The following is a 27,109-nucleotide window of genomic DNA, read 5'->3' as shown; positions in this document are numbered from 1 at the left end:
CTTGTAAGTGGATTCTGAATGGGGGGATAGCCAGTGAGTCAAGGGGCATCTGGCCCACTTAAGGCTGAAGGAAAAGGGGGATGAAGCTTGGCTACCAAGAATAGGAAGTTACCATTTCAGAATCTAAAAATATCTTTCACCATCTGTCCACTCGGGCACAGAATGATAAATGCAGATTAGTTCCTGGATGTAGACATGAATATTTTTATGTGTCACGCTAATAATAATAACACCACCTTGTGTGGATAGAGCTCCACCCCCCTTTTCCCCTAGGGTAAGCTAAGTGGAATATACACATCATCTTGGCAGGAATAGATAGGGAAACAAAGGCACAGAGATTCGACAACATAACAAGAGTGACACAGCAAGTGAGCAGCAGGGACAAACCTTAGGAGTCCTGTTTTCAACCCTCAGCCCCAAACTGAATCTTCTGAGTTAGGCAGAATGTGTTAACAAGTAGCAGAATAAATATAACGACAGCAGTAATCACTCTTTATATCTCTAGAGTGACTTTTTCCATGCTTTTCCCGTGCTCTTAAAATGTTATAGTCTGCAGGGCCCACATGCAGACCTCTCACCTGACCATCCCAACAGGTAAGAATAATGCAATGATAAGACAATGAGATAAGAGGAGTAGGGATTCTCCCTCATTTCATAGGAGAGGAAACTGAGGCTTGGAAGGAGGAGGGCAGCTTGCCTAAGATCATATAGTAAGCAAGTTCATTGTCAGAGCACAGAAGAGCCTAAGCTACTAAATAGAAATTCAGATTCAAGAGGAGCCCTAGGTTTATAATTACCCCTGTCTCCAGTTAACTTAGTGCAGCAGGCACCTTCAGTCCTGGCAGAGGAAGAAGACTGGAAGTGGGCAGCTTGAACAAAGCCTCAGTTTTGCATTACCAGTTTGGGATTAAAGGGCAGCCAGTGGCCATCTAATCTCAGATTCAAGATTCCAAATCCCCTTGGCCCTGTTGGAAGGGGAGGACACTTAGTTGGGGAAAAGGGGGTCATAGGAAGTAGAAGGAACCTGAGTTTTCCCCAGTTGGGTCCAGTATATCTTTCTCCAAAAAGCCCAAGAAGTTTAGGCGGGATATTCATTTAGCTGTCTCAAATTCTGTGGCTCTCCTTGCAGATTATGAATGAGCTGCAATTCTGAACTGAGCATCTTTGAGAGCAGGAAAGGACTTCTGAGATCTTTCCTGAGCCCAGGCTTAGCACTCAGGCAGAGAGGAGTGGGTTATGGCAGAATGGGGCCCTGTGGTCCTGTTTCAAGCTTCACATTTATCCTCATGAGCCCCGGATCCTCCCCACTGATGCACACCCCTGAGGATCTCTTTCTCTCCTTTCTTACCCCATCTCCTCCCCTCTCAAAGGCCAGGTCAGACCAGATGGCACTGGGGTTGGTCAGGGCTTGGGGGCAGAGGTCAGGGAGGAGCCGACTGAGAAGAAATCAGAGCTGCAATGGGGTGGGGCGGGGCGGAGGTCAGGACAGGAGGGTAGCCCGGAAAGGTCAGATCAGGGCTGGGACGGCAGGTAGCCCTTCGCCACCCCCGGTCCTCGGGCTCAGCTCCCTCCACCTGCGCTTCTCCTACCTCCAGACCTGGCCCAGCTGCAGGAGGTGGACGAGGGTCTGCAGCAGCCAGATGCAGAGGCGGCAGCAGCGGCGGCGGTAGGCGTTGGCCGAGGAGTGCGCAGGCTGGGGACCCGGCTCGGGGCTGCCTTCTTTGGTCCGGAAGGCGCCGGCGCTGTCCTTGGTGCTGATGGCGGCTCCGCCGGCTACGCTGTCCTTGGTGCTGACGGCGGGTCCCGGGGACCCTGCAGGGTCCGAGTAGTCGTAGACGAACCAGCGGAAGCTCAGCAGCTGCACGACCAGTGAGGGCAGGAGCACGAACAGCAACGTGAGGCTGAAGCAGGTGTGTTGACCCTGCAGGTAGTAAGAGGCCGCCAGCCACAGGTCCGTGGCGCCGTCGGAGAAGAACACGAGCAGCGCGCACAGCACCCAGCAGCAGTCCCGCAGCTCGTAGCGCGGCCCCGGGCCGCCCGCCCCGACGCTCCCCGGCAGCCCGGCCGCCGCCGCCGCCTCCCCGCACCCGCCGGCACTGCCCCGGGCTCCACCGGCCACCCCCTCCGGGCCCGGGCCGGCCGAGGCCGCCGCTCCATCCGACTTCGCGGCCATGTTGGCGGAGCGGGAGGCGGGGAGCGACTTCCGGGCGGCGGAGGGGGGTGCGGCGTGGGGAGGACCTTGCGCGGGCGGCTCCTCTTCCTCCTTCTCCTCTTCTTCCTCCTCCCCTCCACTTCAATTATTCATTCTCCTCGGCGCCGCCCCGCCCCGCCCCCACCCTCCTGAGCTGCGGCCGGAGGTGGGCAGCCCCCGGGAATGGGGAAGCAGGGAAGGCGGGGCGCATCCCAGGTCACCCTCTCCCTCCTTCCTCGGAGGCGCGGGGCTCCAACCCCATGCTTTCTGTCTCTCATCTCCTCCCGGACTGCACTTCCTTCTTTTTTCTTTATCACAGCCGCCTTCCCATTCTCTCCACTTCGTTTTTCTCCTGTGTTCACCTCCAGGGGTCTGGGTCTGACGGGGGGTGGGTGTGGGTGGGTGAGGGACTTGGAAGAAAGGAGCTGGGGGACTTGGGCGGGCCCCCCAGTAACCCTTTAGCAGTCACTCCCTGCTAACACTCATTTCCAGTTTCCTGAGTGTTCACATATTGTTCCATCCCCTCCTTTGATCTTGAGAGGTCCCCTTTTCTTATTGTCTTCGTTTTGAAGCTGAGAAAGCTGCAGCTCTGAGTTGCTGTCTCTTCCTTACTCTCCCCTTTCCCTCCCTCAGGGACTGCCTTCATCTGGCTACAGCCCTAGTAGAGTAGGGGGAGGGAAGGGGACAACATCCAACATCAAGAGGAAGGGGATGGGAGGAAACACCAGGTAGAGGAAAGAACAAGTGCAAAGGCCTGGAGGCCTGAGACTGGAGGGCATATCTTCAAGCAAGTCTGGATCTCAGATCCAGGGGAGTAGAAAGATGGGGAAGATGGGGCTGGAGAATTCTGAAGATGAGATCCTAAGGGGCCAGAAGGTGGCCTTTATCCAGCAGGCAATGGGGAACCACTGCAGAATTTGAGCAGGGGAGTTATGTCGTCACATCAGGATTTAGAAAGAAGACCCAGCAGCCAGAGTAGAGAAGCGATCACAAGGAAGCAGCCTGGGGCTGGTGAGACCAGAAGGAGATTATAGCAGTAATCTATGAGAGGGGGTGGGGTTTTCACACATCCTGGATACCCCAAGCTCATCTCCCATCTCTGCCTTTGATCAGATTGGATGTACCCAGGCATTTATTATACAAACACTCATGTAGTAGTGTCTCTTTGCCTGGTACTGTCCAAAACACTACAACCACTAACTCATTTTACCCTCACAATTTGTGAGCTAGCTCCTTTTTTCCTCCCATTTTACAGATGCAGAAACTAAGCAACAGAGAAATTAATTTGTTTAGGGCCGCACAATTAGTAGGAGCTAGAGCCAAATTCATGCCCATCAGCTGGCTCCAGAATAGGCTTTGCTACCCTTCAAGGGGAGGGACAGAGGAGGGACAAAGGGTAGGGGGTGAAGAAAGAGGAGCTGAGGAAGGGAAGCGGGAGAACCAACCTACCTCAGAGTGGCAGGGAAGAGAGGATGAAGGGAGACAGCTGCCCTGGGTCAGGAAGGAGAAGCCATCTGCAGTCCTGCAGCCTGGCATCCTTTTCGTGCCCAGGGACTGTTTTGGTCTCAGCAATGCTTAGGAGGTTGGGGTACCAGCTGTTGCCCAAGGCTGAAAACAGAGCAGAAGAGTTAGGGATTAAGGGATTTTTCCAGGATGGATTCAAGGCTGACAGTCCCCCATTGACAGTCATGTTTAGTGAGCAAGAGTGTTTGTGGGTTGGGCTGGAAGGTCTGAATCCCAATGTAATTTAGAAAGGAATATATCTGCTTTTTCTTTCTCTCCCACAACCCTAGGTAGGGAGACTAATGAAGTGCACAGAGCCCTGGATGGTAGCGGGCAGGGGAGAAACTCTGGCCGCAGCCACCCTGAGGGTCCTCGGTCAGTTCTTGTATGTGTCTTGATCTCTTCCTTTTCACGGGTGTCTGGATAGGATGTGGCAAAGTTAGAGTCCCACTTTTGGGCCCCATCCAAGTGAAGGCAGCCTCTCTACTTCCCATGATGCTCTATATCCCAGGATTTGCCTATTCAAACAGGCAGCAGAAGACAGGTTTTTAGGTCTGAGACTCCACAGCCAGGAAATCTGGGTTTCAAACCCATTCATCGGCTGGGTGCAGTGGCTCACACCTATAATCCCAGCGTGTTGGGAGGCCGAGGTGGGCAGATCACGAGGTTAGGAGTTAGAGACCAGCCTGGACAACAGAGTGAAACTCCGTCTCTACTAAAAATACAAAAATTAGCCGGGCATGGTGTAGTCCCAGCTACTTGGGAGGCTGAGGCAGGACAATTGCTTGAACCCGGGAGGCAGAGGTTGCAGTGAGCCGAGATCAGGCCACTGCACTCCAGCCTGGGCAACAGAGCGAGACTCCGTCTCAAAAACCAACGAACCAAACAAACAAACAAAAACCATTCATCCCTTCCTGGCTCCATCACCTTGGGCAAGTCACTTAATTTATCTTCAGAGAAAAGTAAAATGAGAGATAACCAGTGCCTTCCTTCTAGGACTGTGGTGAGGATAATTAAAGCTAATTATTAGATGAGGGTGATGTCTCCTGCAGGAAACCCTCCCGACTCTCCCACCCAGCCGTGCCCTGCTCCTTATCTCACAGAGAAGTCTCCCTGACACAACCCTGCTATGAGCTTCCATAATATCTTTGTTTTTTCCTTCTTAATATCAGCACACTGGCAATCTATGCTTGCCTGTTCGGAATTGCCTGGGAGCTCCATGAAGATTGGAACAATTCATCTATTTTCTTTACCACCAAATCTCCTAGTGCCCGGTGCTGTGCTGGGCACTCAACAGGTATTCTACAAAAATCATTAAGTCAATGAATGAATGAATAAGTGAGTGAGTGATCACCCCTATAAATATGTTCTGAGGCTGGGCATGGTGGCTCACACCTGTAGCCCAGCACTTTAGGAAGCGGAGGTGGATGGATTGCTCAAGCCCAGGAGTTTGAGACCAGCCTGGGCAATATGGCCCCATCTTTACAAAATAGACAAAAATTAGCCAAGTGTGGTGGCATGCACCTGTAGTCCCAGCTACTGGGGAGGCCGAGATGGGAGGATCACTGGAACCCAGGAATTTAAGGCTGTAGTGAGCCATGATCATGTCTCTGCACTCCAGCATGAGTGACAGAGTAAGAAATCATTGCGGGGGGTGGGGGAAGGATAGATTCTATAGGTTCTCCCCATTTTATAAACAAGGTAACTTATTCAGACAAGGGCAGTGACTTATGGAATTATTAAGCCTTTCTGTGTGTCAGGAGCTGTGCTAAGAACTTCACTAGTACCATCACATGTTATCCTCGAACCAGCCATTTCTCAGGTAGAAATTGAAATTCAGGGAGGTACTGTCACAAATGCCATTTGTTAGGAAGTAGCAGAGTTGGCATTCAAGAACTCTATGCTAAAAGTTCAGGTGACTGGGGAGAGTGACAAGGAGAAGGATTTGAAGTGTGGATCAGGTATGGAGGTGACCCAGCTCTCTGGGGTATTGTACAGGGGACTCCACCCTGAAGGGGTTTGGGCTGCTGTGTTCCGAGTGGCCCGCCAGTTCAGAGATTCAGACAAAAACCAATAGGAGTGCACAGAGGTGATGTTCCAGTGGTGGGGGGTGGAGTGGGATCAGCTTGGGCAAGCACTCTGCAATAGGACGGAGTGAGGCAAGTTCAAGGACTGAGAAGAGGCTGAGTCTGTCTTGTGTGGAAGGAGAAGGTGGCTGCAGCTGGTCAGAACTGGAAAAGTCCTTTGGGATTTCATCCAGCTCTCCAAGCCTCTCTCTCATTTTACAGGCAGGGACTCTGAGACTCAGAAAGAAGTCCCATGTTTTGCAAGTGGCAGGAGCCAATCTGGGAGCCTTTCCCTAGTCACTCACATCTCTGACCTTTGTTGGGAATCACTCTTTATTGTTGCTTAGGCTGGAGTGCAGTGGTGCAATCATAGCTCACTGCAGCCTCAAACTCTTGGACTCCAGCGATCTTCCCACCTCAGCCACCTGAGTAACTGGGACTACAGGCACATACCACCATGTCCAGCTAGTCTTTAACATTTTTTTGTAAAGACGAATTTCGCTTTGTTGCCTGGTGTGGTCTCAAACTCCTGAGCTCAAGCAATCCTCCCGCCTTGGCCTCCCAAAGTGCTGGGATTACAAGCGTGAACCACTGTGCCTTGCCAGGAATCACTTTTACAAACAGCCCTCATCACGTTTCCTCGCTTAGCCTTGCTTCGGGATCCTGCTGAGGGTTCAGCTCTTGTGTACTGCACCCTCCGCTTGAACCAGCTCCTGATAATCTTCCTTTAGTTCCGACTAAAATATTTGCACCTGTGCAAACTATGCATGAGAACACTGATACAGCATTGTTTATAAAAGCAAATAGTGGGAATGACCTAAATGCCAATCAGTGGGAGATCAGCTAAATAAATCATGAGACTTCTGACAATGCGATGGTGTGTAGCAGCAAGCTCTCTATGTCCTAATACAGAAAGACCTCCTCGGGGAAAAACAAGGCAGAGAACAGGGGATGAAGCTAGGTGAAAAGGGGAATAATAATATATATTTTTAATGTGTTTTTATATGCATAAACTTTGGAAATTTACATAAGAAAATAAAGAGATTACTGAAGGGGGAACTGGGGAGAAGGGCAGGCAAGGATGGGAGGGAGACTTCATGATATGTGCCAATTATGATTTCTTTTTGGAATCATGTGCATGTATTTACTTATTAATAAAATAAAATAATAATAGGGACAGCTGCTACTCAGCTCCTGCTGGGTGTTGTAATTAGGAATGGGTGGTCAGTCTGGTCAGATTTTTTAATTATTCAGGAGAAGTCAGAAATTTGGATTTTACTGTAAAGTTCCTTGATTTTTAAGCACTGGCTCCAGCTTTTCTCAAACGCTTTTCAGGCCAAATAAAAAAGCCAGCAGGTTAGATGCAGCCTGAGGGTCACCACTTTCAGCCTCAGCCCTAATAGCTTCCTGGAGTCCTCAGCACCCCAGGTTACTGTACCCCATGGGCAGCTACAGGACTGAAAAGTGTCTTGCCCTACCCCTCTTCTGCCACCCTCCAACCCGCGCCCCTTGGAGCTGTGACATGTGGGGCTTTTAACTCAAGATCTGGAAGGCAGAGCAGGGTTATGAACTCTCAGATAATTCCCTCCCCCAGGGCCCTGCAGGCATCAAGGCCCAGCTGCTCCTGCCGCCCACCCATCTGTCCCTGGGAGGTGGGGACAGGAGCAGGCTGGCAGGGAGGGGGTGGGCAGGAGTCCCCGATCTGAGCCTCAGATCACTGGGTCTGTTCAGACCCAGAATCCAAGGGGAGAAACCTGGAGATTGTGAGAAAAGAAAAACAGTGTGGTTGGCTGACCTAATGATATGTTCTGAGGTCATTCATGAAATTACCAAATCCCAAAGCTGCAAAGGCCCTAAAGGAACATCTTGTTCAACTCCCGTATTGGACAGATGAGGACACCAATCTGTGCTCCCCACCACACTGCCCCAGGCTTGTCACCTCTCTCCAGGACAACTGGACTGCCCCTGCCTCCTCGCTGGGTTCCCTGCAGCCCCTCTTTTCTCTCCTCATGTTCAGTCTCCATCTTCAGCCAGAGGGGCCTTTTAAAAAGGAAAATCTCATCAGGTCCCACATCTGCTTAGAACTTGCGACTGCTTCCTGCCTGAATTTGAGCCAAAGTCCTCAGCCCTGCATATATTCTCTGTCCTGGCCCCCTCTCTGACCTCATCTCCCACTGTCTTTCCCTTGCTCACTCTGTTCCAGCCACAATGGCTCCTTTAACAAGCCAACCTTCTTCCTTCCATGGGGCTTTTGTTCCTCCGGTGCTCCCAGGTATTCACAAGGCTCCATCTTTCTCCTTTCTAAAATGTTGCCTCTTCAGAGGGATTTTTCTCGATCATTTCTCCCACTCCCCTATGTTCTCTATCCTTTCACTTGCCTTATTTTTCATTCATAACCTTGATCACTACCTGATTTTATAATATATAGTTATTTGTTTCTTGCCTAAAAGGTAAGTTGCATTAAGGCAGCAGTCATGCCTATCTTGTTCACCACTGTATCCTCAGCGCTTAGTGGGGCCTGGCATATAGCAGATGCTCAGTGTGACAGAAAAGGACAAAACGCTACAATTCAGGTAATAGCCAGTCCTGGTTCTGCCATTACCTGCACAGGTGACCTTGAATAAGTCACCTCGCCTCTGTAGGCCTCAGTTTCCTCATTTGGAAAAAAAGGGAATCACTGACGTCTTTAACTCAACAATCCTGGGATGTCTTCTTCATCCCAATGCTTCCTTCTTCCCCATAGAGTCAGAAAGTCCTTTCAATAAACATACTTGTATTTACTTATTTACTGAATGGTCAGTATATTCACATGGTTCAAAACTCAAAGGCACAAAGGGGACACATTGAAAAGTGTCGCTCCTACCCTATCCTCCAGCCACCCTCCCCTTCCTAGTGGGCAATCAATGCTATAAGTTTCTTGAGTCTCCTCTCTCTCCCCCTCTTCCTCTCTGCCTGTCTCTTCTCTCTCTCATCTTCCTATTTATATACCTACCATCACCATTTTAAAACAAATGATAGCTTAATTATATATAGTCCTATACTTTGTTTTCCCCACATGACAGCATTTTTGGAAATTGCTTCCTATCGGTGCATAGAGGGACCCTCATTCTTTCATGGTATGGCAACATTCCATTGCATGCATATGCCACAATTCACTTCATCAGTCCCCCAAATCATGGGCAGCTAGGTTTTCTCCAGCCTTTTACAGCAATACTTCAGTGAACGACTTTGTGGACATGCCATTTTGGGTATCTGTAGAATAAATTTCTAGTGATAGACTTGCTAATTGAACAGCGTGTGTGTTTTATAATTTTGATAGATGCCCTCTATAGGGGCTGTACCAATTTATCCTCCATACACCAGCATTGAGTGAGAGTGCTTGTAAAAGGCCTTTTTAAATGGCCTGCAGTAAGTCCTCAAGACTCCTTACAGGTGGGTAAATCACTCCACCTTGCTCAGTTTCCTCTTCAATAAAATGGGTATCCTGCTTCATAGAGTGGTAGTGAGGATGAAATGAAATAGTGCATGCAAAGTGCTCAGCACAGTTCCTGGCACATAGTAGGGCCTCTATAAAGGTTAGCTATTCTTTCCCTGCCCCCAGGGAGCTCTGTGGGAACAGGGACTTTGTCTGTCATGTTCGCTGCTATAGCACAGCTTCTGGCTAATAGTGGGCATCCAGTAATTATTTATTGAGTGAATGAGTCCATTTTCCAGCTTTACTTTGCTGACCAGGGCTTTCTGTCTATCCTTACAGCCTCTCTTCCCCTTCTCCTTGGACTCCAGACACACTGGTCTTCCCCTGGCTCCCTCCTGTCAGAGTGCCTTTGCACTTGCAGCTCCCTCTGGCAGAAGCACTTTCTCCACCCCCGTCCCAAACCCCCACCACCCATAGCCTCTCCAGTTGCTTAGTTTATTTCTACTTATCCTTAAATCTCAGCTTAAATGTCACTTTCTCAAGAAAGCCTCCTCCACCTCCAGTCCAGGACCACCCTCTATATAATTTCACTGGACTCTGAGCTTTTTATTCAAGCATTATCACAATTAGGAGGGTGCATGCATGGTGTCAATCTTGCCCCATGGCTGAAAGCCTGTCAGGCCCAGGACTTGGCCTGTCTTATGTACTACTGGATCCCAGGGCCTGGCTGAGTGCAGGTACTCAATAGCCATTGACCTGAGGGAATAAGTGAGGCCCACATCACCTTTCCAGATGGGTGGAGCTGCCTGTGCCCAGCCAAAAGAGGGGGAGTCTTGACTGAATGTTCCATCCTTTTTCCAGTGGAATGAGCTGCTCCTGAAAGGTTCTAGTTGGTTAAGGGGTAGGGGTGAGACGCAGGAGAGAGGGGAGAAGAAGAGGGAGAGAGAGAAAGGGAGAGCAGTCCCTTCATTCCCATAATTAGGTCATGGCCTCAGTCATTCGACAGACCTCTCCCGAGCCCCATCTGAGGGTCCTGAGCACCTTCGAGGAAGCCAATGGAACCCCTGGCCTCAATGGACTCTTGGGCTGGTGAGAAAGCCAAAACCATGAACAACAACAAATACCTGGTCTTGTCCAAAACAGGAAAGTGTCTGATGCCAGGAGAAAAGGGAATGAAAGTGCCTCTGGGAGAGCTGAGGGAGAGCAACCCTCTTGGTGGCAGGGATGGGGCAGGGCCTTCTAGGAGGAGGGTCCTTAAGGGAAGAGTAAACACTCAGCAAAAGATATTCCTGGCGAAGGGCATGGCCTGAGCACAGGGAAAGATCTGGGAAAGTTAGGATGTGTTTAGGAATTGGCGTTCAAGAAGAGTGGAGGAAGATGAGGCAGAAAAGAAATTGAACTCAGAGAAAAGTACAAGGAAGCATGCCCCTGAAGGATGATTGCAGCAGTTTGTATCATCTGCAAAGGTGGAAACAACTTAAATGTCTATCCACAAGAGACTGGCTGAGTAAATACGTTACTTACAGCCACCACACTGGCGGGCCATAGAGAGGTGGAAATGCCCAAAGTTGGTGAGGATGTGCCTCACCAGTAGGAGTGAAAATGAGGAAGCCACCCTGGAGAGAAACGTGGCAGCATTTAGGAAAAAGAAGGCTGGGCATGCTGGCTCACGCCTGTGATCCCAGCACTTTAGGAGGCCAAGGTGGGAGGATCACTTGAGCTCAGGAGTTTGAGACCAGCCTGGGCAACATGGTGAACCTTGTCTCTATTAAAAATTTTTAAAAATTAGCCGGGTATGGTGGGGTGCGTGCCTGTAATCCTGGCTACTTGGGAGGCTGAGGCAGGAGGATCACTTGAGCCCGGGAGTTCGAGGCTGCAGTGAGCTATGATCAGGCCACTGCACTCAGCCTGGGCAACAGAGTGAGACTCTGTCTCAAAAAAAAAAAAAAAAGAAAGGAAGGAAGAAGAAGTGTGTGTGTGCCCTATGACAAGGCAATACCACATAGGATGTCCAGTGTGGCTCTGTGTGTGTTGATAGGGGCAGAAAGCAACTCAGGTGTCCATAATCAAGAGAGTGGCCAAGTGAAATGAGGTAGAGGCAGCTCTGCAGTTCTCTGGAGCTGGAAGAGTAAGGAGCTAGAGGTACCTAAAGTGCTACAGTGCATGAAGAGATCTGAGAAACATCGGGAGAGGCAAAAAAAAAAAAAAAAAAAAAAAAGAGGAAAGGAACATGACTTACAACTCAGTAACATTTATGTGGATTCAAAACACATGCCCGGGGCCAGGCACGGTGGCTCATGCCTGTAATCCCGACACTTTGGGAGGCCGGGGTGGGAGGATCACTTGAGGCCAGGAGTTCAAGACCAGCCTGGACAATCTGACGAAACCTCATCTCTGCAAAAAATACAAAAATTAGCCGGGTGTGGTGGTGCACGCCTGTGGTCCCAGATACTTTGGAGGCTGAGGCACAAGAATCGCTTGAACCAGGGAGGCAGAAGCTGCAGTGAGCTGAGAACATCTCTGTGTGTGTCTTTGGGTACATGTAGGTATGTGTTTCTATTGTGTGGAATTACACACAATGATAGGAGTGGAATTGTTAGGTATGCTCAGTTTTAGCTGATACTAATAAACTGGGTATGTGGTTTGGTATTTATTTATTTATTTTTGTTTTGAGATGGAGTCTCGCTCTGTCGCCCAGGCTGGAGTGCAGTAGCACGATCTCAGCTCACTGCAACCTCCGTCTCCTGGGTTCAAGCGATTCTGCCTTAGCCTCCCAAGTAGCTGGGATTACAGACGTGTGCCACCACACCAGGCTAATTTTGGTATTTTCAGTAGAGACGGGTTTTGCCATGTTGGCCAGGCTGGTCTCTAATTCCTTACCTCAGGTGATCCACCCACCTTGGCCTCCCAAAGTGCTGGGATTACAGGCATGAGCCACTATACCCGGTCCCGCTAAGAAGTTTTGAAACACAGAAACACATAAAACAACATGATGCATTTTGCAAGAAATTCTGAGTATTTAAGGACATATCAAACACAGTAGAGAGGGTTTCAGTGAGGTCAAAAGTGAGTGGAGGTGGGAGAAAATAATATAAACAAGAAAGGGTCCTTGCAGACTAAATCATGACCGCGTGCTAATAACTGAGAGGCAGGATTAACTCAACCCACTGTACTTCAGTGCATGAAAACGAAATGCAAATTTTAATGTAGAAAATGAGATAAACAAACAGATTATATTTTTTAAATACACACACACACACACACTAAGGAATATATATTTATATATTTGAGGCAGGGTCTTGCTCTGTTGCCCAGGCTTGAGTGCAGTGGTGCCATCTTCGTTCACTGCAACCTCCGCCTCAGCCTCCTGAATAGATGGGACTACAGGTGTGCACCACCATGCCTGGCTACTTTTTGTATTTTTTGTAGAGACAGGGTTTTTCCATGTTGCCCAGGCTGGTTTCAAATTTCTGAGCTCAAGTGATATGCTCCCCTTGTCCTCCCAAAATGCTGGAATTATAGGCGTGAGCTACTGCGCTGGCCTCACTATAGAATATTTTGCAGCTATTAGAAAATAGAAAAGAGATCTAAATGTCAATCAAAGATGTCCAAGAGCAATGCTGCAAAGCACTAGGTTTGTGTGTGATGCCCTCCACCTGCCTTCCTGTCCTATCATCTCACAATAGTCCTGTGGGTTTTCTCCGGGTTCACAGCTATGTCTTTAAATGCGTATCACAGTTCTGAAAAGACACACCCAAACTGGGATACTAGAGGGACCTGAGAAGAGTGGGAGGAGGGTAAAGAAGAGCTTAGTCTTCTCTGTAATGTTTTTCATTTCCATAAGAATAATCCATTTATAGAAATTAAAATGAATGAATTTGGTATTAAAAGGTAGTGGTAAAAACCAGCTCAAGGAGGGCTGGAATGTTCTGGGCTTGCACTCTCTTTGGGATCACTTAAGATTTTTCAAGTCAAGCCATGGGCCATCTGTTGCCTGGTGAAAATGGAGGCGTGGGGAGCTGGGAGACATGTCCCCACCTGGTGTCCCCATCTGGCTGCATGACCTTGGGAGGGTCCCATCCCCTTTCCTGACCTCAATGTCCTCATCTGCCCAATGGGATTCAGATTTTTGTGTTACCCAGGGATGTGGGAGGATGAAGTGAGGGCGCAAGGAGAATCACATGAATGTAAGGGATTATTCTGCGGGTCGGGGAGGAGACAGGGTGGAAGCGTCTCTTCCACCCGCCAAGCCCACAGGGGTGCAAAGGAAGTGGAGGGAGGAGCTGGGGACCACCCAAGCAAGTACACAGCCCATCTGCAGGACAGAAGCATGTTGTCAGCAGCTGGGAGGCCCAGCCAGAGCTGGTAGGGCAGCCACCCAGGTTGCTTGGAGAATCTGGACATTAAAAGGATTCCTCTCACTGCTCTCAGTGCAGCTCCAGCCCTGTCACTTCCCCAAGCCCCCATTTTCACCCTCCCACACCCTCAATACATACACACATATCTCGGAGCAATGTACCGCACTTGCCCCTCTTCACCCATCCTATCACCAGAGCCACACAGGGCTTTCGCAAGGTAAACCCAATCATATCTGCTCAGCACCCTCCAAAAGCTTCTCAGGATCTGAGAACAAACCAGTCCCCTTACTTTAGTGGATAAGGCACGATCCCAGGCCTCACCTTTAAGAGTCTGGCCTCAGAGAGAGTCTGCCTTAAGTAGAATTCTGACTCTTCTCCTCATTCATTCATTCATTCATTCATTCAAAATTGTTTATCAAGCACCCACTGTGGGAGCCAGGCACTGTTCTAGATATTTGGGAGACATCAGTGAAGAAATAAATGAAAGATTCCTGCCCTCAAGGAGCCTCTGTTCTAGCAGAGGGAGATTAACAATAACCATAAGTAAATTATATGGCAAGTTGGGAGGTGACAAAAGTTATGATGAAAAGAAAGAAAAAGAAAAACTAGAGCAGAGGAAGTTGATCAGGAGTAGCAGGAGGGGCAGAAGTTGCATTTTTTTTTTTTTTTTTTTTTTGAGACGGAGTCTCGCTCTGTCACCCAGGCTGGAGTGCTATGGCCGGATCTCAGCTCACTGCAAGCTCCGCCTCCCAGGTTCACGCCATTCTCCTGCCTCAGCCTCCCGAGTAGCTGGGATTACAGGCTCCCGCCACCACGCCCAGCTAGTTTTTTGTATTTTTTAGTAGAGACAGGGTTTCACCGTGTTAGCCAGGATGGTCTCAATCTCCTGACCTTGTGATCCGCCGGTCTCGGCCTCCCAAAGTGCTGGGATTACAGGCTTGAGCCACCGCGCCCGGCAGAAGTTGCATTTTAAACATAGTGGTCAGGGCAGGCTCCATTGAGAAGGTGTCATTTAAAAAAGACTGGGCCAGCTGCGGTGGCTTATGCCTGTAATCTCAGCACTTCGGGAGGCCGAGGTAAGCCAATCACCTGAGGTCAGGAGTTTGAGACCAGCCTGGCCAACATGGTGAGACCCCTGTCTTTACTAAAAAAATACAAAAATTAGCTGAGCATGGTAGCACACGCCTGTAATCCCAGCTATTTGGGAGGCTGAGGCAGGAGAATCACTTGAACCCAGGAGGTGGAGGTTGAAGTGAGCAGAGATTGTGCCACTGCACTCCAGCCTGGGTAACAGAGTGAGACTCCATCTCAAAAAAAAAAGGAAAAGAAAAAGAAAACACTAGTAGGAGGTGAGGGAAGGAACCATGTAGACATCAGGGAAAAATGCAGGTGGAGGCAGCAGCCAATCGAAAGACCCTGAGGCAGGCCGGGCACGGTGGCTCAAGCCTGTAATCCCAGCACTTTGGGAGGCCGAGATGGGCAGATCACGAGGTCAGGAGATCGAGATCATCCTGGCTAACACCATGAAACCCCGTCTCTACTAAAAAATACAAAAAACTAGCCGGACGAGGTGGCGGGCGCCTATAGTCCCAGCTACTCAGGAGGCTGAGGCAGGAGAATGGCGTAAACCCGGGAGGCGGAGCTTGCAGTGAGCTGAGATCCAGCCACTGCACTCCAGCCTGGGCAACAGAGTGACTCCGTCTCAAAAAAAAAAAAGAAAGACCCCGAGGCAGGACCATGCCTGGCATGTGTGAGCAGCAGCAGGGAGGTGGTCGATGACCCAGAGAGGGGGACACTTTTCCAATGAACAAGACAGACAAGGTCTCTGCCCTGGGGAGCTCACGACTACAAAGCGAGGTGTTTAGAGAACAAAGGTGGTATGGAAAGTGCAGAGATGAGGGGAGTCCAAGAAACTGTGGGGGCCCAGAGAGGACTCGACCCTCAGGGGGAGGTAACCCCAAGCTGAGCAGTGGGGGATATGGAATAGTTACACATGAATAAAGGCATGGGAGAAAATCAATCTAGACCGATGGGGGAGTATGTGCAAAGGCCCTGAGAATCCCACCACTAGTCACCACCCTCACTGCTGTCTCTTGGTGCAATGGCCACCCTCTCCTGCCCGGATGATTATAGCAGCCTCCTCTTGGGTCTCCCACAGAGGGGCAAAGAAGCTAGAGTATACAGTCACTAACGCCTCTCTTTTCTCGGTAGGAGTTCACACGTGTGGATATTAATTCACTGCATTCCCCTCTCAACCTGCATCCATGAGCAGAGAGAAGCAGGAAGCCACAGGCATATGCAGCAGTGTCTGCAGATGACCTCTGGGGAGGCCCTAGTGGATTTTGGGTGGGGCTCTGCCAGCGCCTTCTACAGCCCTGTGTGCTCAATGTCTCCTTCTCCTCTCTGTCCTACCCTCCCCCCGCAACTAATTCTATTCAAATACACTGGCTGTTCCCTCTGCCTGGACCGCTCTTCCCCTAGATATCCACAAGGCTCACCCCCTCATCTCCTCCACACTTCTGTTCAAATGCCATCTCCTCAGAGACACCCTCTCTGACCATCTTATCTCAAATAGCCCCTCCATTATTCCCTCTCCACCTTGTCCTGTGCTATCTTTTCTTTCTCTCCTTCCTTCCTTCCTTTCTTCCTTCCCTCCCTCTCCCTCCTTTCTTTCCCTTTCCTTCCTTCCTTCCTTTCTTTTCTTTTCTTTTCTCTTTTCTTCTCTTTCTTTCTTTCTCTCTCTCTCTCTTTCCTTTTCTTTTCTTTTCTTTTTTAGAGAAAGAGTCTCACTCTGTCACCCAGGCTGGGGTACAGTGGCACGATTGTAGCTCACTGCAGCTTTGAACTCCTGTGCTCAACTGATCCTCCCACCTCAGCCTCCTGAGTAGCTGAGACAACAGCCGCACACCACTACATCTGGCTAATTTTTTTATTTTTATTTTTTGGTAGAGATGGAGGTCTTGCTATGTTGCCCAGGCTGGTCTCGAACTCTTGGTTTCAAGAGATGCTCCACTTTGGCCTCCCAATATGTTGGGATTACAGGTGTGAGCCCCCACATCAGGCTGCTATTTCTGGTAGCACTTTTCACCACCTGACATGTATTTACTTGTTTGTATGTTGATTGTTTGTTTCTCTCACCAGACTGGGAATTCCTGAGGGCAGGGACCATGTCCAGTTTTGCTCATGGCAGAATCCCTATCACAGGGCCTGGGAAGTCAATAAATAATTGTGAAATAAATGGTTCTGAAACTGAAATGCTCTCCAAGAGTCTTTCTGGGTCTGACCATTTCAAAGTCTTGGAAATGACTGATTCCCCTCCCCAACATTTCCAGTGGCCAGGGGTGGCCTCTAAGGGCCAGTCACCACCAAGAAGCTGCTAGTCTGGGAGCCTCTCTCAGCCTCTCCCCATCCAGGCCCATCTGGTAGGGGTCAAGGGTCAACCTGGTCCAGCCCTCTGTGGGTCCTGAGGTAGAGGAGACGCAGTTCTGGGGTCCAGGCCAAGGGATGCCTGGTGAGCCCCATTTCTGCTTTGGCAAACATTCCCCTTTCCTTCTCAGGGCCTGTGTCTGCATTTCTGAACCAGAAGGTGTTTATACAAAACATCCTGGGTTTGGCGACAAATTCACCCTCAGTGAGGAATCCTTAATGAATCTCCCTCCTTCCCCACACCAGGTGGCTGAAGGAAAAATTAGTTCTGCCTCTGGTAGTTGAAGGCAGCCAAAGGCTAGGCAACACAGAGGTGCTGCTGGGGCTTCTGGGGCCACAATTTTGGGAGAGCGCTTTTTCAGGGTCCAGAAATGGCATGGACACCAGGCACTCCTGGCTTGCTGTGTGATGAGGCACTGCCTTTCTCCTGGCCTCAGTCTGCAGCTGTGAAATGGGGCGGTAATAATCCCATCCATACAAAGGTTGCTTTGACACTCAAGTAAGGCAAAGAGTGTGAAGGGTTACAAGAGGTCAAAAGGAGAGAATAAGAAGCTGGAATCAGAGAGGCAAAAGATCAGAGTGATAATACCAGTTCTGCTCTTCAGACTTTCAAAGTCCTTTCCCAGAGCCTTTTACAGCCCTGTGGGCTCAATGCCTCCTTCCCCTCTGACCTCCTGCCTGCTTCCCCCCGCCCATTCTGTTCCACATACACTGGCTGTTCCCTCTGCCTGGAACACTCTTCTCCTAGGCATCCACATGGCTCACCCCTCACCTTCTTTTCAAAGCCTTACCTCTCTCTGAGTTCTGTTTTTTTCCAGCTATCCAATGAGGAGTTTGGGCATGAAGACCTCGTGGGAACTCTGGTTCGGATGGTAACCATTTTCCATCTGCCTGCCTCCTCTGGGAAGTCCTAGCAATCCTACAACCCACACCCGTTTGCTTTTCTGAGCTACCATTTCATTGCTTACTGCCCATAGTTTTCAAGTCTGTTCCTTATGTATAGGCCAGTTACTCTGGGCATTGGGTCCAACAATGAACTCTGGCTAAATGGAATTAAAAGTGATAAAGTGATTACTGCTGGAGTGCAGTGGTGCCATCAGAGCTCACTGCAGCCTCCCCTCCCCAGGTGCAGGTGCTCCTCCCACCTCAGCCTCCTGAGTAGCTGGGACCAACAGGCGCGCCCCACCGCACCCAACTAATTTTATTTTATTTTATTTTTAATTTTTAGTGGAAACGGAAGTTTTACTCTGCTGCCCAAGCTGGTCTCTAACTCCTGGGCTCAAGTGATCCCCCGGGCTTTGGCTTTCCAAAGTGGGATTACAGGCATGAGCCACTGCGCCCAGCCGATTCCTACTTCCTTCCGATTCTGTGGAGAGACACTGAGGCGAATTTTTATTCATTCCCTTTTTATAAATTAGAAACTGAAAGTGTCAGAGATTAAACATAAGTCACACTGCCACATGGGCCTTCTTGGTGTTTCTTAGCCAGGGGAAGAATCATATTTCCCAGGTCCTGATCACTACCTGCCATTAATTGTCGGTGTTTCCCACTGGAATGAAGTTCCATGAAGGCAGGGATTTTGTTGTGTTCACTGCTGCATCATAAGCACCTAAAACTGCTTGGCACATAGTAAGCGCTCAAGAAGTATGAACCGAGGGAGTCAGAGACAACTCACCGACTGAACTCTCTGAGCCTGCAGAGGGCGCTCCAGCCCCGCCCCCAATGCTAGGCCCCGCCTCTCGCAGCCCGCTGGCGCAAGAGCGTTGGAGCCTGCGCACCACCGTTCTTTTAACTGCGCAGGCGCGCCGGAAGCCCCTTGAGAGCGGCGCATGCGCAGTGGGAGTCGAAACGGAGACCACCCCCCCCCCCCCCCGGGTCGCGCGAGAGCCCCAGGAGGAGTTGGTGGGCGGTATGCTATCGCCCGAGGCGGAGCGAGTGCTGCGGTACCTGGTAGAGGTGGAGGAGCTCGCCGAGGAGGTGCTGGCGGACAAGCGGCAGGTGAGAGGCCCGTCCGCGGCGCTGGGGCCTGGCGGCCGGCGCTGTCGGAAAGCCCGCGGGGTCGCGGAGAGTTGACCCGGACAGGCGGTTAACGGCTGCGAGGCGACAGACGTGGGCCGATAAATATTCGGCCGCTCCTACGCGAGCGCCTGCGCTGTACTGGCCATTCTCGCTCTTCATTTTTTCTCTGCCCCTTGCCATGCTCTCTGGATCTCGACCCATCATGCTCTGGGCGGTTTCCCTGAGCACCTGTTTCAAAATGCACTTCCCGGCCCCGTGGTTGATCTGGGGCACCGCCCTGTAAAGGCCCTCAGGGGAGAGCTGGAACCGAAAAGAGGCCTGAGGGGGCCTTGTGACCGGGAGGGGGTGGGGACCTGGGGGAAGGTGGCGCCTTGTTTATGGGGTGCCTTGTAGGGGGTTTGGGTGAGGCTCTAATTTAAGTGCCAAGTTTTAGAAGGGAGTTCCTTGGGGAAGGAGGGTGACGTAATTGGATTTAGGTTTTAAAAGGATCCCCCGGCTGCTGTGTGGAATACAGAATATAGGCGGGCAAGGGTGGAGGCAGGGAGATGGGTGAGGGGCCATTGCTATGGTCCAGACCAGAGATGGATTTGGACTAGGTAGTGGTGGTGGAGAGAAGTGAAGGGGTCAGAAATGTATTTTGGAGACAGACTCAGTAGACCGTGATAGTGGCTGTGTAAAGGGGTGAGGGAGCCGCGAGAGTCGTGACCCCCTCATCTCCAGTTAAAAGGATCAAGTATTTACTGAGAAGGGGAAAACTTGGGCAAGAATCTGTCAACTTAAATACTGGATCAGGGTGTGCTGGATGGGAATAATAAGAGCAGTTAAAGTTTATCAGCAGGCCTGGCGCGGTGGCTCACGCCTGTAATCCCAGCACTTTGAAAGGCCGAGACGGGTGGATCACGAAGTCAGGAGATCGAAACCATCCTGGCTAACACGGTGAAACCCTGTCTCTACTAACAATACAAAAAATAAGCTGGACGTGGTGGTGGGCGCCTGTAGTCCCAGCTACTCCGGAGGCTGAGATAGGAGAATGGCATGAACCCGGGAGGTGGAGCTTGCAGTGAGCCGAGATTGCGCCACTGCACTCCAGCCTGGACAACAGAGCGAGACTCCTTTTCAAAAAAAATAAAAAATAAAAAAAAGTAAAAATAAACAAATAGGCCGGGCGCGGTGGCTCAAGCCTGTAATCCCAGCACTTTGGGAGGCCGAGATGGGCGGATCACGAGGTCAGGGGATCGAGACCATCCTGGCTAACACGGTGAAACCCCGTCTCTAATGAAAAACACAAAAAACTAGCCGGGCGAGGTGGCCGGCGCCTGTAGTCCCAGCTACTCGGGAGGCTGAGACAGGAGAATGGCGGGAACCCAGGAGGCGGAGCTTGCAGTGAGCTGAGATCCGGCCACTGCACTCCAGCCTGGGCAACAGAGCAAGACTCCATCTCAAAAAAAAAATAAAAATAAAAATAAATAAATAAATAAAGTTTATCAGCTACTTACTATGTGCCAGGTACTGTGTTAAGTCATTTAATTGCTGGCTCAATAACCTGTGAGGTAGGTACTGTTTGTAGCTCTATTTTGCGGAGGAGTAAATAGGAAGGTGAAATTACACAGCTTGAGGCGGACAGCAGGATTCTAACTTTGGTATTCCAGCGCCAGAACCAGCACTCTCGTGCAGTATACTGTACTATTGCTTCACTTCCTTAGTAGCTATTGTGTTGTTACCACTGTCTCAGTGCCCCCAATCCTGCTGTTCTAATCTAGTACTGTTGGGTTTCTCATATTACTAGTTCAGAATCAGCTGGAGAAGTTTGTCCAAAAATAAACATTAGGCCTGCTTAATCACAGTGTGTAGGGGAAGGGTTTCCACTCCCCTGGTGATTCTGATATGCCCTAAAGTTCGAGTGGATAATGCAGAATTTCCCATTTAGTCAGCACATGTTTTCCCAGCATCTTCTCTGGGCAGAGGGCAGCTGCACACAGCATTGTCTTTCAGACCAGGAAGCTGAGTGAGAGAAGAAAACATTCACACATCAATCCATTTTAGGCAGGACATTGGATGTAACCAGGAATAATTCATTGTCTCTGCAGCCGTTGTCTGTCAAGAGGTGACAGCTTGGGGCAAGAGATAGCTGAGTTCCCTCCTGTCCCTGTGGTTTTCAGATTGTGGACCTGGACACTAAAAGGAATCAGAATCGAGAGGGCCTGAGGGCCCTGCAGAAGGATCTCAGCCTCTCTGGTAAGTTGAAATTTTCTCAGTGCAGCCCTGGAGGCCTGTTCCATTTTCCTTTAAGGCCTTTACCTTGTCCCTGATAGAGATCAGGCAGGAGGTCACAGCTGTATAACTCAGCCTTGTGGGAAATTGAAACAGTCTGAGGAGATGGGGGAGCAAGTTTTGCAGTTCTGGCACAGACTGTGGTTCAGGATTTTGCCTGCTCACTTCAGTGACTGGTCGTTAGCTCCTGGCTTAGCGACAATGGCAGACACTGAGAGAGTGTTGGGGGTGTATGAAACTGATGGTTCCTGCCCTTGTGCTTTACAGATGAGGAACACATCGTAAAATGTGTAATTAAAAGTTGTAAGATGTAATCCCAGCACTTTGGGAGGCCGAGACGGGCGGATCACGAGGTCAGGAGATCGAGACCATCCTGGCTAACACGGTGAAACCCCTTCTGTACTAAAAAAATACGAAAAACTAGCCGAGTGAGGTGGCAGGCGCCTGTAGTCCCAGCCACTCGGGAGGCTGAGGCAGGAGAATGGCGTGAACCCGGGAGGCGGAGCTTGCAGTGAGCTGAGATCCGGCCACCGCACTCCAGCCTGGGCGACAGAGCGAGACTCCATCTCAAAAAAAAAGTTGTAAGAAAGCCAAAGATGGAATTGGACTTGGGGTGGGTGCTGAGAATATATATCCAGAAGAATGGGAACCCTTTAGATGAGGCCGAGTGGCTGTGGTAGAGGAAGCAGATGGGGAGTAAGTATGGCTGGAGAGAGGGGCAGAGACCAGGCCATAATGAAAGGTCTTGGGGGATAAGGGAGGAAGTTTACATTTTGTTGAAAGTGCACTAGAATGTGCAGAATCTTCGAGTTGCTTCTCATCTCATCTGAGTAAAATCCAGAGGTCCTGCAAGACTGAGTAATCCAGCCCCTGTGAATCCATGAGTGTGCCAGTATCATCTCTGCCCCTCCCCGCCCCCCATGACTCCATCCACACTGGTCTCCTTGCTGTTATTTTATTTATTTATATGGAGACAGAGCCTTGCTGTGTCACCCAGGCTGGAGTGCAGTGGTGCGATCTCAGCTCACTGCAACCTCTGTCTCCCAGGTTCAAGTGATTCTCGTGCCTCAGCCTCCTGAGTAGCTGAGATTATAGGCATGCGCCACCACACCCAGCTAATTTTTGTATTTTTAATAGATACAGGGTTTCGCCATGTTGGCTAGGCCGGTCTCGAGCTCCTGGCCTCAAGTGATCCACCTGCCTTGGCCTCCCAAAGGGCTGGGATTACAGGCATGAGCCACTGCGCTGGCCCCTTGCTGTTCTGAACACCCCAAGCACACTACTGATCTTTGCTGTTCCTGTTTCCTTTGTTTGGCTCACTGTTTCCCCAGATGTCTGCAGTGCTCCCACTCTCACTTTCCTTGGGTCTCTATGTAGATACCATATAATCAGTGAGGCCTTCTTGGACTACCTGGTATGAGTAACAAGGTCCTCCTCTGGCATTGCCTAGCCATCTTAGCCTGCTTTATTTTTCTCTACAACTTTTAATCAAGGTCTGAAAAATCATGTCTTTGTTTATTCTCTCTCTTCCACTATAACATAAGCTCCAAGAGGGCAGGAATTTTGTCTTGTTCTGCTGTGTTGTCTGTATCTAAAACAATGCCTGGCAGATAATAGGTACTCAAAAAAAAATTATTGAAGGAATTACCATTTGCTCTTTCAGAAGATGTGATGGTTTGCTTTGGGAACATGTTTATCAAGATGCCTCACCCTGAGACAAAGGAAATGATTGAAAAAGGTAAGGCCTCCTGGGGATGGGTCAGGGATGTGCTGCCTCTTCCACCAGCTTTGGTCTTAACCCAGAACAGGGAGTCAGGCTTCAGGTAGCTGGAGGAGAGGCAGCTGTGTCACAGGGTTCAGACTGCTGTAGGTTTCAATTCCACCTCTGCCACTGTGGGTTATTTCCTCATTTCTAAGAGGGGAATATGTCTATGTAGCACAGCTGTGAAGTTGAGGTAAAACAGTGTGTGTGCCTGGCATAGTGCTTTCTTACTAGTGAGGAATCAGTTGGGCTGCAACTAACAAAACCAAACAAATTGAGGCTTAAGGAAATACGCTTCTTTTACTCTTGCATAAGAAATTGTCCAGAGGTGTGTAGTCCAGGCCTGGCATAGCTGCCCAGCAGTGGTACCTTAGCATATTCTCCTGGTTGTTGTTTCATCATTACAGTCCTCATGTCCTCATGCCAGGCTGGAGGAAAGATAGAAGGCTTTTGCCACATAGAGCTTTGCCTTCTATTTTGGAAGTGAGGCCATCTCCTCAGGGACTTCCGGCCAACATCTCATTGGCCAGACTAAGTCACATGGTTACCCATAGCTGCAAGAGAGCCCCGGAGAGTGAGCTTTTCTTTTTCACATGCCCTGCAATAGAGACTGGGTTGAATATGGAGGTTTGGGGAGAGTAAACGTCTAGGGTCTGCCATAGCTTGGGCACTCAGTGTACTCACTTTCCACAACCATAATCTGGAGGCTCTTTGGAAAAGCATCATAAAGCAAGTCAGGCTGCAAATGGATTATTGGCTAGAAAAAGGACAGGCTACACATATTTTTTCTTCCATAACCTTGAAAATGGCCAAAAGGACAAGCAAGGTTGCCTCAGTCCCTGAAGATAGGGTGTCTTCATACCTCATGAAATAAAACTTTTTTTTTTTTCCTTGAGACAGAGTCTTGCTCTGTCACCCAGGCTGGAGTGCAGTGGCGCTAATTCGGCTCACTGCAACCTTGCCACTCAGGTTCAAGCAATTCTCCTGCCTCAGCCTCCTGATTAGCTGGAATTATAGGTGCATGCCATCATGCCCGGCTAATTTTTGTGTTGTTTTAGTAAAGACAGGGTTTCACTATGTTGGCCAGGCTGGTCTCGGAACTCCTGACCTCAGGTGATCACCCGCCTCGGCCTCCCAAAGTGCTGGGATTATAGGCATGAGCCACCGCTCCCGGCCAATTACATAAAGCTACTAACAGAGAAAGCTATATCCAGCATGGAGAAGTTTCCAATTGTTGTGTTGAAAAAATACAGTAATAATATGGTTATAAAATTAAACTGCACTTGGTGGTGGGCTGTAGACTAAGCTTTCAGAGGGGTCCCTTGTCTGGGTTGAGGATCTTGTTGGCTCTTTTGGTCCCCAAATGTGGTCTTGTCACCGTACCTAGAGGGGTTCTGAGACATCATCAGGTTTCTTGGGGATCACCACAGGCTAAACAAGCTCATGGACATTGGGGTTACTCATTCACAATGAGAAATAGAACCAGGCTATAAGACTTGGCCATTCAGGGTTTCTCCCTATCAGAAAGAGTGAGTCTGTGGGGAGACAGACTAGCCAGAATGTCACTCGTGAGCAGGTAGAATTGGCTGGGTGACTTCAGTTGATTGGTCAATCAAGCTTTGATAGCCACCTCTATCACACTGACTTTTCTTAGGGGCAGTCCAGGACACTAGGAGACCCTTTTCTGTTCACAGTGGCTAATTAAGTTAAGCCTGAGCATTAGGCTTGCATGTTGATTGTTTACGTCACATATTCACACAATCATATTTTTCTAAAACCCCCTCACCTTGATGGACTTGGGTTTGTAAAATTTCTTAGGCATCCATTTTCTAGCCATCTAGGGTGGGCTGAATCTAGAGATGCTTCTTTGTTTGTGCATTGGAGTTTTCCATAATTTCATTGTGAGAGGGCAGCCTAAAGTCCTGATGTTGCCTTTTTGGTCCAATGACCACCTCAGGGTACTTTGCATAATGCAAAAAAGGCCAGTGTAATGGAAGTCGGGACTGCTGTGTCTTGGGCTCTCTGAGTGGTCCTGAGCAGGTCATGTCCCTTCTAGCCTTGAATCCTTCCTCAGTTGGCCTCTGATGTCTCCTTTTCCTTCCTGAAAGCTACACGCCCTTGCTAGGGAGAGGCTGGCATCTCCACTCCTGGGATCAAGTCTGTCTGATACAATCTCATCCTCTGCTTGCCCCCGTCATTTTTTCAGATCAGGATCATCTGGATAAAGAAATAGAAAAACTCCGGAAGCAACTTAAAGTGAAGGTCAACCGCCTTTTTGAGGCCCAAGGTATTGGCCTAGCAGGGACTGGAGACGAGGAGGGGAGAAAATCATCAGCATGGACTTTGAAGGGCAGGGGTGGGAAGCCCGACCCTCAGAGGTGGGCAGTGGCCGGAGCAGCCTGTGAGTGGCCCTGGAGGTGTGCACAGTGGTTGGTTGTAGCTGCCCAGGGACAGAATGGACGGGAATTTATAGAGTCCTAGTCCGGTCACAGCTTCTTTTCCAGGTCCCAGGAACTGCTTGGGGTGATCTCACATTATACATCAGGGCATGGCATGGGGATCAGATAGCTCCGACCGAGGAAACTCAGAAGGCTTTAGTGAGTGATTGAGGTCAGAGCTGAAATTCTTGATAAACACAAGCACTCTAGATTGGTCACAGGTCTTGGAAAAACCTGAGACAGCAGAGTCATGACTTTGTAGGTTCTTGGTGACACAGGAGTGGTGGTGATGCCTCATCTGGTGCATTGCAGAATTGGAGGCCCATCCCTGCCAGACCTCCAGGCCAAGTTTGGCAGCATTAGTGCAGCGTCAGCCCCCTTCCTGGGCCTGGTTCCAGAGCCAACAGGAGGCCTGACGTGCTGATGGATCATCTTCTCTCCTAGGCAAACCGGAGCTGAAGGGTTTTAACTTGAACCCCCTCAACCAGGATGAGCTTAAAGCTCTCAAGGTCATCTTAAAAGGATGAGACTCAAGAACCAAGATGGGGGACCAGCAACCCCCCAGGGTCATGGAGGACCCAGAACCCTCCAACCTTGACATCTGTAAGGACGGGATCTGCCCTGTAAGGGGACAGGCATCAGGAATCTGGCCATGAAAACCTCTTTGTCTGTAGTGCTTGGCTACTCTGTGATGGCAGGAGGGAACCTTCAGCCTGTCTGGCTGCTGGACCTGGACACCAGGGCTCAGTGGACACAAGATCTATTGATGGGCCTTGGTAGCCATCAGTGGGTGTGTGGGGCAGTGGCTGTGGGGGTGTAAGAATGACTGCAACAGGCACTTCCCAACAATGGCCTGCTGTTCACATGGACCCTGAGCAAGGAAGGAGGGAGGGAGGGGCAGAGTGGAGTTTCATTCCAGCATTCCTCTCAGAAGGGAGAGAGGTTTTCAGGCAGGTGCCATGGGATTGGAATAAACCAGGAGGCTCATGGGTGGTTGCTGAATGAAGAACAGAATCTTGGTGCTTTGTGGCTCACCACAGCCATCTGTGGGGCAGGCACACACACCTCCCTGCCAGCTCCATTTTTGTGCTTTTTCCCTGCTTGATTCCAAGAGTGGGTGCTGCCTAGCAGCCCTTTGTGGCCGCTCTTTACTCAGGAGGGCCTTGCAGAGTCCTGCACCAGGCCTGGGTGAGTGGGTGCACCTCTTACCATATATGACATGTGTCAAGAGTGCCCTTCCGCCCCTTCTGAAAGTGGGGCCTGGCCAGCACTGCTTGTTACTGTCTGCCTTCAGTGGTCTGAGGTCCCAGTATGAACTGTCATGAAGTCAAAACTCTTGTGTTCATTAAGGGCTCAATAAATGTTAGCTGAATGAATGAATAGCAGCAACTAGTCTTTATTTACCTCATCTAGTCCTTCAGTGAGGGCACGCCACTCCATTTAGAATACCACCTATGAACATGGTTCTTTCCTTGAAATGAACCTGTGATTGATTTGACAGGCAGGTGACAACAAATGGCAGCATGGCAGGGGCACACCTCTCCTGGTCCCCCTGCTTCTTGGCTCTAGCTCATAGTTACATAGAAACACAGGCTGTCATGGCCAGTTCTTACGTTTTTTCAAGAGAAGCTAGACATTTGGGTTGTGAAGTTGAATCTCC

At 49.9% G+C, this 27,109-nt stretch overlaps 2 protein-coding genes across 3 annotated transcripts in view; one reads left to right on the top strand and one right to left on the bottom strand.

The window, feature by feature from the left end:
* Positions 1-19,255, bottom strand: part of XKR7 (XK related 7) — a 50,433-nt gene extending 31,178 nt beyond the window's left edge. Inside the window, exons 1-3 of one of the 2 annotated variants that reach the window (XM_023220396.2) lie at positions 18,907-19,255; positions 3,641-3,799; positions 1,590-1,921 (exon numbers count right to left, since the gene is read on the bottom strand). In XM_023220396.2, the coding sequence (XP_023076164.1) occupies positions 1,590-1,921; positions 3,641-3,727 (419 nt within the window). In that variant the 5' untranslated portion in view covers positions 3,728-3,799; positions 18,907-19,255. Of the gene's footprint in view, positions 1-1,589; positions 2,570-3,640; positions 3,800-18,906 lie in introns of those variants that run through there. The other variant, XM_023220395.1, reaches the window with a different exon arrangement.
* Positions 18,733-26,829, top strand: PDRG1 (p53 and DNA damage regulated 1). The gene is made up of 5 exons (XM_023220398.1): positions 18,733-18,957; positions 21,138-21,213; positions 22,913-22,987; positions 25,218-25,298; positions 25,894-26,829. The coding sequence occupies exons 1-5, from the start codon at positions 18,871-18,873 to the stop codon at positions 25,974-25,976; spliced, it is 402 nt and encodes a 133-aa protein (XP_023076166.1). The 5' UTR covers positions 18,733-18,870; the 3' UTR covers positions 25,977-26,829.
* Positions 26,830-27,109: the final 280 nt, after the last annotated feature.

The sequence above is a fragment of the Piliocolobus tephrosceles genome, chromosome 20, assembly GCF_002776525.5.
Source record: "Piliocolobus tephrosceles isolate RC106 chromosome 20, ASM277652v3, whole genome shotgun sequence".
In the NCBI taxonomy this organism is placed as follows: domain Eukaryota; kingdom Metazoa; phylum Chordata; class Mammalia; order Primates; family Cercopithecidae; genus Piliocolobus; species Piliocolobus tephrosceles.
This window is presented reverse-complemented; position numbering and strand designations above follow the sequence as displayed.